The sequence below is a fragment of the Lissotriton helveticus genome, chromosome 2_2 (assembly GCF_964261635.1).
Source record: "Lissotriton helveticus chromosome 2_2, aLisHel1.1, whole genome shotgun sequence".
Classification (NCBI taxonomy): Eukaryota; Metazoa; Chordata; class Amphibia; order Caudata; family Salamandridae; genus Lissotriton; species Lissotriton helveticus.
In genome coordinates this window covers 521,095,220-521,107,405 of record NC_136060.1, presented here as the reverse complement: position 1 = coordinate 521,107,405, position 12,186 = coordinate 521,095,220, and the positions used below count along the sequence as shown (strand labels likewise).

The following is a 12,186-nucleotide window of genomic DNA, read 5'->3' as shown; positions in this document are numbered from 1 at the left end:
TAGATCTAAACCTGTTCTGTGGGGGAGACCTTGCTTGTCTGGGAAACATGTGCTGTTAAGAAAAGACATATCTGTTGAGGATAACGTTAACGTGGACCATGCTCCACACGAACCATTATGTGAGAATGGATAAGGAAAAAGTGGCAGAACTCCCTTCGGTGTCTGGAAAGGGGGGAGTCGACCACACACCCAACAATTAGTGGCATTGCTGGTCTGGTGTGAGTAATGTAACATACGGATAAATGAGTTATTACGCATAGCGAGGCGGTATGAATATTCGTGAGGGGGCAGATCACTAAACGTGTGCTCTACTGTAGCATTAGCAGACTTATTTACATGAAGAACTGGGAAATATAGGAAAAAGGCATAACTGGTGCAGGAAATCATAATGCTGATGAATAATATGAAACTTAGAAAAACGATACATCGGTTTTTACTAACTCTCTCACTATGGGGGTCTATTTTATACATGTCAGAAACAGTCTAACCGTTTCACCTAGGGGAGGACTTATACAATCAAACTGACTGACTTATTTTACTAGACCGGAGTTTTTGCTTATACTCCTGCTGCGGAGTTTTCTCTACCAAGGGAGGGGTTGTATCAATGTCTTTTGCGGGACAGTCCTTTAAAACAATATTTTGGCAGGTCTTGATATCCTGGGAAATGTTTTTAGAGACCGGTTTCAGTCCTTTAAAAAGTTTAACGTGAGAAAGGTGTATCCATCCTTTTCGGCCTTCCAACTTCACGGCTGTACGGGTGGTGAGGAGGACCTGACGGGGCTCTTTCCATCGAGGCTCCAGCGGACTTGATCTGTCAAAGTTTCGGACCATCACCATGGAACCTGGAACGATTTCATGCGGTGCCACCTCGGTATTGTCTGGAAATGCGGCAGCAACCTGTGAACGACATGAGTTGAGGGCAGACATCAAGGAAGCTAGGTAATCTGTCAGCATATTACATGAAACATCAGTAATACTTCGGGGTCTAGGAGTACCCCACATGTTAGGGGGGCGGCCGAATACGACCTCATACGGGGACAGACCTGATCTGGAATGTGCGACCATGCGCATATAAAACAAAGCGACTGGCAGAGCTACTAGCCAGTCCACACCCTTATCTTTACATATTTTTGCAATTCGAATTTTCAGAGTCTGATTATGTCTCTCGACTAGACCGGCTGCTTCAGGATGGCGTACACAATGAAACTTCCACTGGTACCCTAACAACAGGGAAACGTGCTTCATGAGTTCAGATGAGAATGGCTGACCGTTATCAGAATATACGACTCTAGGGAGTCCATATCGAGGGAAGAATTCACGAATCAACTGCTTGGCAGTGGTCGCGGCTGTATAATCTGGGACTGGATATGCTTCTGTCCATCTGGACAAAGCGCATACAACTACAAGGACATACTTGAAACCTCGACATCGCTCCATCTGAATATAATCCATCTGGAGGACTTCAAAGGGGTGGTCAGGAGGCTGGAAACCACCTTGTTCCACCGGGACACTTTTACCTGGATTAAACTGACAACATATCATACAGGTACGGACTTTCTGCTTGGCTGCAGCTCGTAAATGCTTGTTGAACCAAATGTTCTGGATACTGTCTAACATAGCTTTTTCTCCTAAATGTGCTGGACTATGTGCGGTATTAATGATGACTTGAACCATAGAGTCGGGGAGAAACCATGTGGCTCTACCCTTCGTTAACCATCCTTGATCTGTCTGGACCCCTCCTTGTTCGGACCATTTCTTGATTTCTTCAGGAGTAGCATGTAACTGGATATCTATGACATCTTCAGTAGGGTCCTTAACTGTCATACATGTAGTCGGATCTGGAGTGTGTGTCTGTGTCGGATTAGCTTGAGTGTCTGGAGTCTGTGCTGTAAGCTTGGCTGTGCGATCTGCTAGATCATTACCTTGAGAAATAATGTCAGTGACTTTCGTATGTGCTTTACATTTCATGATAGCAATGGATGTCGGTAAATGTATGGCATCTAACAGAGCTTGAATAAGGAGACCATGCTGAATCTTGGTTCCATGAGAAGTCATGAAACCTCTCTCCTGCCAGAGCACTCCGAAGTCGTGTACAACTCCAAATGCGTAGCGTGAATCTGTGTAAACATTAACTTTCAGGTTCTTGGCGTGTATGCAGGCTTGTGTCAGAGCAACTAGCTCTGCTGCTTGAGCGGACAGAGTGTCAATACGGTGTGTTTCAATAACTTCGGTGTCAGTAGTTACTGCATACGCGGCGACTAGTTCTCCTGTACTAGTTCTCATACATGAACCATCCACATAAAGTGTCAGGTCAGGATCTGGTAACGGAATGTCTGTCAGGTCTTGTCTTGGCTTTGTCGTAATGTTAACTACTTCCACGCAATCATGTGTGGCTAGATTTGAATTAACTGATGGTAACAGTGTAGCAGGATTCAGGATGTTGCAGCGTCTGATTTCTATGTGTGGCTGGAACAGTGTCAATTCATAACCTGTTAAACGTGCAATTGTCAAGTGCTGAGTTTGTGTTCGGTTTAAAAGAACTTCTACTGAATGTGGGACTTGTACTGTCAAGGTATGTCCTAAGACTATGGAATCACTTTGTCTAATAGCTAGTGCTGTGGCTGCAACTGACTTGAGGCACGCAGGCAACGCCTGGGCGACTGGATCTAATGTGCTCGAAAAATAAGCACAGGGCTTGTATTGTCCTGCTTGATCTTGTGTGAGAACAGATAATGCTGTACCTTCGCGTTCAGTGACAAAAAGTGTAAAAGGCTTACTGTAGTTCGGTGTAGCTAGAACTGGGGCTTGGCATAGGGCTTTCTTTAACTCGTTGAAACTAAGTGTATGTTCAGATGTCCAAGGGAGGACAGTCGATACGGCTGCCTCCTGTGTCGTTAACTGTATCAGTGGCTTGGCTAGAAATGCATACTGGGGAATCCATTGTCTACAATAAGAAGTAAGGCCGATAAAGGCACGTACCTCCTTCTGGGTTCTGGGCTGGGGAAGACTCGCTATTAACTGGATACGGTCTGGTGTCAACTGCCTACCCCTCTTGGACAGTAAGTGTCCTAAGTATACCACTTGCTGGACACAGAATTGAAGCTTCGAAGGGGACACCTTGTGCCCCATCTCGGCTAGGAAATACAAAACCGTCAGTGACGCACGCTCGCAGTCACGTTCAGAACGGGCTGTGATCAGTAGATCATCGACATACTGGAGCAGGGCAGTGTCAGTTGGCATGTGAATGTTGTCTAGTTGTCTCTTGAGTGCTTGACTGTAAATACTAGGGCTTTCTGTGAAACCTTGAGGAGCGCGTGTGAACATATAGCTCCTTCCATTTAAACAAAATCCGAAAAGAAACTGACTGTCTGGATGAATGGGAACACTAAAAAATGCGTTCTTGAGGTCTATGACAGTGAAGAACGTGGCTTCGGAATCAATAGCTGTTAATAGGGAAGAGATGTCTGGGACAACTGGGTACTGCGGAATAATACATTTGTTAAGCTCCCGTAAATCAATCACTAATCGATATACTGGGGGTGCATTTGGGTCAGTACGTTTCATGACTGGAATGATCGGAGAGTTACATACATTGGAGTCAGTTTCTACAACTACTCCTTGAGCGATGAGCTCGTCTATAATTTTGGATAAGGCTGCTACAGCCTCGGGTGGCAATCTGTACTGTCTGATTCGTGGTAACACTACACCTGGTTTGAGAGTCACACGATAGGGTGTGATTTGCATGTAACCTACATCAGTTGGACCTTGCGCCCATAAATGCTGCGGAACTTTAGACAGTCTGGGATCAAAATCTCGTAATACATAGTGACCCTTAAAGTCACGTAGGAACAGACGTATTCCCTCTGGGGAACAACATATAACGGCACCTAATTCTTTCAGTGTTTTAATGCCTAATAGATTTTCTGGACATGACTTAGTAAGTAACAGATCAGTAGTGCGGGACAATGGACCTACTTCTAGAGTGACTGGCTTTGAAATCTCATTAACGATAGGCTTTCCTGAAAATCCAAGGGAAACATTTCTTGAGCCTGAGAGCGGAGCCCCTGGAACTTCGGCGTGACTAATTGTGGTCCTACTTGCCCCTGTATCAATCAAAAACTTTCTGTCTTTCCCTAATACTTGACTGTGAACATAGGGACCTTCTTGATCTACAGGTATCTCGATGAGAGGCAAGCCTACCTCCCTCTCTAGGCTGTTTCATGAATATGGCTGGTACTCTGGATACTCAGACTGTGCATACTGGTACATCTGCGATGTAACGTGCTGTGTTGCAGCAATAGGCTGCGGTGCTGTAACTGTCTGTGGTGTATTCTGTGGCTGAGGAATCTGTGAAACTTGTTCCTGTCTAGGCGGACGTGGTCTTTCTTTAGTCTTACCAGTAGCTATGTTGTGTTTCAGAACTGCACACTCATTTATAAAATGACCTGGCTGTTTACAATAATTGCAGTTCCCTTTAACGGGTGCTGCAGGATGACTGGCTTGATTCGGACCCCTCTTCTGGCTGTCTTGAGGAACAGATTGTGCAACTAGTACTTTCATTTTCGTGTCTTTCATACGTTTTCTCTCGTGTTCTTGCTCTTCCCTGATTCTATTCTGGTGATACTGGAGCATCTGGAGCATCTGGGACGGAGTATTAGCTTGCCAGGTGCTTTCGACTTTCAAAACTCGGTTTTTAATTGGTGGACTTGAATTCTCGACTAATTTAGTAACAAAAAGGTGAGGGTATGACTCACTACTTGTCTTGAGACCACTGTTGATACTGAAACATTTTTCAAATCTAGAATAAAAATCACTAATATCTTTATCTTGTTTCTGTTTACAGGCTGAGATTGCATCCCAGTCTTCTTTTCTCGTTGTTAATAATCTGGGTAAAACTTGTATCAATAATTCTGGTAGTTCTTTACATTTCTCTCCAAGACCAGTACCTGGTACTCGTGCCTTGTCTTCAGCTTCTAGAACTGCCCAATCTATCTTTTTCTCTCCCACCTCCCATTCTTTTTCCTTGAGCTTTTCATACACCCCTGCGGGTAGCAGAACCTTTAACATTTTAATGATATCTGGGTATGTGTATTCTCCCATACGGAGCATGTCTTTTAATTCTCGATGGAACCCTGCTGGATCTTTGTCATGACAGGGAATTAATTTCTTCATTTCAAGGAGTTCCATCTTTGTGATTGGAGTGTATACAAACACTCGCTGCATTTCGCCACCCGTTCCTTTAACTGGGTGGACTTCTCGTAACGGATTCTGTCTGTCTATGTAGAATGATTTATTTTCTGGGGGGTAGGCATGAACAAAATGCGGGTTCAGAAACGTTCTATATTTGTGACGCTGTTCTAGAATGACACTAATTAAATCGGTACCTAGACCTCTCCATCTATACTGGAGTAACTCGTTCAGGACATCATGTAACGGACCTGGATCAGAGTGTTGACCCTCATACAAAGTAATGAGGTGCTGAATCATATACATACCCACCAGTCGTTGCTCGGCTGGGGGCATTTTCAGAAACATTTGTGCCACTATTTCGTCTGGAAAAGTGGTAGAATCAGTAATCCATCTGACTGCTGATCGCACTAATTCCTGTTCATGCATAGTACTTAACTCACTATAACCGATTCGTGATTTCAGAATGTGATCGGTAGCTTGAAATACTTGTTCTAGGGAACCTTGTTCTGGTGCTGGATGATGGAAAGTAGACTTGGGTTCTAGACGTAAATGGCGATCTGGAAATCTAGGTTTTCCTACATACGCTATTCTGGCAGTATTCTCGTCATCTTCCTCTTCAGGATCAGAGGTACTTTCTTTCTCGCTTACTTGTGCTGCTTTACGCTGTTCGTGTATCTTTATTATCTCTCTACGGATTTTCTTGTACATACTTTCCATGGCACTAATGGTATTGTGCTTACCCTCGGCTATATTATCACTCCACTTTGTCAGAGTTTTCATTTCTTCTGGATCTTTAGACGGGTAATCTTGTTCTCTTATTAGACAGTTAATTAAGAACTTTAAAATCATGCGCTGAATCTCGGCTTTCCTTTGAGACATGGCATTACTAATACTTTCTGGATCATCCCCTGTACGGATGAAACGATATATTCTGTCTAGATCTTCTTTCATATTCGGCAAGGTGACTAGATACTCGGTCACCCTCCTTATGCGTACGGAATATAAAACCATATTAAATTCGCCTGGAACTGGGTCATAGACACATTCGCCAAGGGTTTGCCTGATTTCTGCAACAGACTTATTACTTTTAGGAGTACGCTGTGATGCTTGAGCATGTAATTCGAGCGCTGATAAACGCTTGTATGGCGGCGGGGTTTGAGGAAGACCTCCCCCTGCGGCCCCTAAACTAGAATCCTCAACTGATGCTTTTCGTCCTGGCAGGGTCGGTAATTGTAACGTGGGCTGGACTTGTATGGCGGGCTGACCCGGGGGGGCTGTTAAGGACACCCCGGTGTCTGGAGGAGCAGGAATTACCTGATTTACAGGGACTGGCGGAGCGTGAACAGGATTTGCATATTCGGGGACTGTGTCATCCAGATAGGATGAAATAAAAATATCAGCTGCGGTCGGTTTGTGACGTAGCTTGGTCGGAACTAATGGTGGCGGGAAATTACTGGATGCCTCTGGGGTCGCTCTTGGCAAGCCCTCAGCAAGAAGAGGATACATACCCTTATTAAGGGCATGCCTCTGTCTGTCTGATTGCTCAGTTCTAACTCGTTCACCTATCTCGATTAATTCTCTTTCTTGGGCTCGTTCTTGGGATTCTCTACTTAGTTCTGTCTTTCTGATTTCTTTTTCGGTTCTCTTATGAGCTTCTTTGCGCCATAACTCGATGGCATCTTTCTGTGACTGTCTGGCTTTCTTTTTCCATAATGCTTCTTCTACTCTCATGATGCATTCGGCATCCCATGTACCCGATACGGGCCATCTATACTTTTCTTCTAACTGTTTGGTATAATCTACCCATAAATCTAGATACAATATGGCGCTTATGCCATGTTTCTGATACATAAAATGACCTGGACTGTCCCTGGGCGGGACAGGAACTGCTTCTTCTAACAAACCCTTTCTAGTTTTTAACTGACGTAGTCTCGAAAAGAGAGACATTGTAAACTTGAATCGGAACACGATACAATAGACGAGGAACAATAACAATTGGGAGAACAATTCAGGCATACCACGACATTGGAAATACATTGAACAACATCATGACATTACAGTTCGGACAGAAATATTACCTGGAATACTGAGAACAGAAACACAAGAATTTCTCGAGAACGGAACAGACTAGAGTTACTGGATGCACTGCTGAAACAGTACGGAACATACCGGTCCCATAAAGGGACGCATCAAGACCCGTATCCACCTAGGTGAACACTTCGTTAGTGGGCCTGGGTACCACCAACCCACGGACCAGAGTCAATTTAGATTGACCCTGTCTAGATACTACCCCAGCAATGGTACTCACCGGGCAGCAAGAACGGAAAGCCTGGACTGGACTGGACTGCTACGACGACGGACGACGAACTTCGGACTTCGGTTACGGGTGGGCCTCCGGATACCTCGGACCTTGGACTCTTGGCTTGGGCTCTGGTCGGGACTCGCCGCGTTCCTCCACCGTCTCGTTTGGATGCTGGACCGCCTCCTCCGTCTCCTCCGTGGGCCTGAGGGATACTTGAAGCAGAAATATCTGCACGTGGCCGGTATGGTTCCGTCACGGCTGCAGAGGGTCAGGGGGTCGGCGTGGCTTCACCGACGCGTGGGGAAAGGGCAAGTCCCTATTCGGGCGCCATTATGTGGTAAATAAATAAATAATACCCTATTTTTGACTAGACATATATCATAACAGATAGCTCAATAAATAAGAGTCAAGATTCGAGGTAGTAGGAGTTTTGCAGGTTTAATACAGCATAAGGACAGGAACAGGACAACCTGCATAGGAATAGGATGACAGGGCCCAGCAGCTGCTGGGGCTGGGATGAGCGCGCTAACTTTTGATAACAATACACGAGCATATATACATAGCGCAAACACATAGCATTACATTGCAGTAGGCGTAGCAGTGGGTGGAGCAGAAGGCGTGTCGCGTAGCAGTCGCGAAAGATAACAGTAAAAGTAGGTGTAACTGGGCGTATACATAGACATGTGGTGCAGACGTAACAGAATATGTCATGAATGGGCGGAAACATAGGAGGGGGCTACCTAAGGAGCCGGGACCTCTAACCTGATGGTGCGCGCAAACTGGCAATGACGTATTACTAGGAGAAGCTGGGGGCTATGAACTCTGTGCTAGGAGCAGAGACTAAAGTCTGGAGGGTCGGAGCGACATGTACCTAAACCCTATCTAGTATCTGATGTTTAGGGAACATGTTGATATAAACTAGAAGTCATGAGGGGAAAAGCTAACTGACTCTAAGACTGGACCATGCATTATTCTACATGTAGTGCGTGATGAAGAATGTTAAATGACCATTAAATACAGTATTTCTCTTAACATGGAGCCGCATAGGCTAGACAATGACGGAAACTATTGATGCAGTTCAGTAGCTTAGGAATGCAGAGAAGGAGGACTGAACTGATAACTGGAACTATAACATACTTTTGGCAGACTCAGAGGCAGAGCCAAGCTGCACCGGGCACTGCGAGGCAGGAAGTAAGTGAAAGGTCGAGGATACAGGTGGGGGCTGTATCGCTCCTCAGCGAGGCTTCAGGAGACAGGAGCTGAATCTGATGTCCGGGCCCTGTTAAGGCCTAGAAACGGGGACTTTATAATGGAATAACGTGCACACTGAGAAACGTGGCAACATAACTTTACATAGGCCTGATATTCGTAGTATTCACGAGGACTGGGAACTGGCATACTAGAGGTGGACACAACTATAATTGCGTCATTAATCGGACATGGGGAATAACATATGCATATTGGTCATGCACACATAACATATGATGGATGACACGTAGGGACACAGAACATGGCAAAATTTACTTTTCCACAGTGCGGGGGCGTGTGGCCCCGCTCCAAATTAAACTTAGCCCCGGGAAGGTGGTGGTCCCCTGGGCTAAGGGTAGTCTGCGAGCCCCACTCCTCATTTCTTTGTATTTAGCCCCTGTCAGGTGGTGGTCTTCAGGGCTTTAGGGGGTTTGAGCAGCACCGAATCATCATTAAAAGTAAGCCCCGGGGTGGTGTTGGTCACTGGGATATAATTACGCCCAAGGACGAGGCTCCCGTCACCCTCATGTCCCTTGGACCTGGCCTACCCAGGGGGCTATAATCTAAATAAGTGCAAGAAGCCACACTTTCTTTTTATTTCGCAGCGGATTCGCGCCGCCATCGTGTACCAACGGCAAAAACATTTTTTTTAAGTTTTTTTGTGGCCGTCAGACTCACAGTTGGACCTCAGGACTACAGTTAGGAGGGCAGGGTGTTCCTTCTCTGACCTCTTTTCTTTATTTTAATGTTTTTGTGAGACTCGGCTGAAGCTGAGTACCAAAATGGCTTCCAACACTTCCTGGATGAAATGTTGGCAGGCAATCAGATTCCAGCATGGAGACTGTTGGATCCTTGAGGATCTGCATCCCTATTTATGCAAAAAAAATTGATATCACCAAAACTACTGAACAGATTTACACCAAATAACAAAAAAGAGTTCTTTCTCTGCCAAGAACTACCTTTCTGTAAAGTCTGACGTAATTACGTCCAACGGTTCGGGTTGTAGTCGCGTCTAAAAATCTTTAAGTGTGTTGTTTCTTCTTATATATGGAAATTACAACGGAAACACACTTTTTTTTCTCAGCCCCCTACATTCCATATATAAGAAGAAACAACAGCACACTTTTTGGGGAAAATTTTGTGAAGATTTATCAAATAGCGCAAAAGATAAATGCAAGCAAAAAAAATACTTTTCCTATGGAAACATGCTCCTAACTATGACTACCTACTGGCAAATGCCAGTAGGTAATAAATACAAACACATATTTTGTGTTAATTAAGTAAGTGCATATTTATATTTCATATTAAATATTAGTGGAATATATTTAATTTACATTTAATTAAATGTATATATTAGAAAAATTTAAACATTTACTATTTTAAACTCTACATTAAAAAATCATTATGTTTGGACAATATTAGTATTAGTAAGTATAGGAGCACGGTAGTGTGGTAAAATATATTTATCACACTATATATTTGTCAACAACCTTGTTTACCACAATATTGTGTCAGTGATCCGCTGTTGACACCCCCTACCTGAGCAGAGCAGTGACTCAGACATGCTGATGGAACCTCTACCTGATTTTCTCTGTCGTGGTTGTTCTGCTGCAGGTTCAAGTGCTCTCCTAGAAGGAACTCCACCTCTGTCCTTCTGACCCCACTCGATACCTCGGCGTCCTGCATTTGGGAAAGCACAGAAGGCAGATTACATCCGACCCTGTGAATGCCACGTATATATGAAACCATAGTGTGCATAGGTGAGATGACAAGTTAAATGAAGAAGATTTTTCAACTTGAAGACAGCGCAGTTAAAAGTGATATAACAACAATACGTTACTATTAATTAAGGGCCTTTAGGACCCTGGCATTATAACATTGAATGAAATAATTAAATAAAAATAAAAGTAGCCAATAAATTGGCATAATGCGTAAACACAAGAGACAACAACGTGTCTTAAGAATATTGCGGGCTCTGCCTAGACCATGAAATGAAATGAAAATATTAAAGGTGAGTGTTCTGTGCAAAAAGTTAAAGTGTATTTTCAACTTGAGGATGGACAAAAACTTAATGTGACAACAACGGATTGCTAACGATTGTGACAAGTCAGAACTCTAATGTTACGTTGTCTAATACAGGGTCGGGTAACTTTCCAAGCTTTATTTATATACGGAGACACTGGGTCAAAAATGGCCACATAAATGCCCAGCGGCATTGCAATGTCTGATGCCACTTTTGTAAAAAGCGGATGAAGAAATCTCGTCCATGCTGACAATGAAAAAGAGCAAAGCAACATAAAGTGTGTGAGAGTCTCATCGCCGCCTTGCAAGCAGGGGCAGGTGGAATCCCCACTGAGATTGACCAGAGACTTCACCACTGAGATAGACCAGAGAGTTCACCACTGGAGATCGACATGAGTTCACCACTAGAGATCGACCAGATAATTCACCACTGGAGATCGACCAGAGACTTCACCACTGGAGATCAACCAGAGACTTCACCACTGGAGATCAACCAGAGACTTCACCACTGGAGATCGACCAGAGACTTCACCACTGAGATCGACTAGAGACTTCACCACTGAGATTGACCAGAGACTTCACCACTGAGATTGAGCTGGGACTTCACCACTGAGATCAACCAGAGAGTTCACCACTGGAGATCGACCAGAGACTTCACCACTGAGATCGACCAGAGACTTCACCAATGGAGATCAACCAGAGACTTCACCACCGGAGATCGACCAGAGACTTCACCACTGAGATCGACCAGAGACTTCACCAATGGAGATCAACCAGAGACTTCACCACCGGAGATCGACCAGAGACTTCACCACTGAGATCGACCAGAGATTTCACCACTGAGATCAACCCGAGACTTCACCACTGCTGATCGACCAGAGACTTCACCTCTGAGATCGACCTGAGACTTCACCACTGGAGATCGACCAGAGACTTCACCACTGAGATCGACCAGAGACTTCACCACTGAGATCAACCAGAGACTTCACCACTGGAGATCAACCAGAGACTACTACTTATCGGTATACACAAAGGTAAACTTACACTTTGTATAAGTCTACTACTTATCGGTATACACAAAGGTAAACTTACACTTTGTATAAGTCTACTACTTATCGGTATTCACAAAGGTAAACTTACACTTTGTATACATCTACTACTTATCTGTATACACAAAGGTAAACTTACACTTTGTATAAGTCTACTACTTATCAGCATTTACAAAGGTAAACTTACACTTTTGTATAAGTCTACTACTTATCGGTATACATAAAGGTAAACTTACACTTTTGTATAAGTCTACTACTTATCGGTATACATAAAGGTAAACTTACACTTTTGTATAAGTCTACTACTTATCGGTATACACAAAGGTAAACTTACACTTTTGTATAAGTCTACTACTTATCGGTATACACAAAGGT

The 12,186-nt window shown here is 44.1% G+C and overlaps 1 protein-coding gene across 1 annotated transcript in view; it reads right to left on the bottom strand.

Moving 5' to 3' along the window:
- The window catches only part of LOC144821697 (uncharacterized), a 108,542-nt gene that overhangs the window by 57,564 nt on the left and 38,792 nt on the right, over nucleotides 1-12,186 (bottom strand). Inside the window, exon 4 of the mRNA XM_078678915.1 lies at nucleotides 10,322-10,420. Coding sequence (XP_078535041.1) covers nucleotides 10,322-10,420 — 99 coding nt within the window. The remainder of the gene's footprint in view (nucleotides 1-10,321; nucleotides 10,421-12,186) is intronic.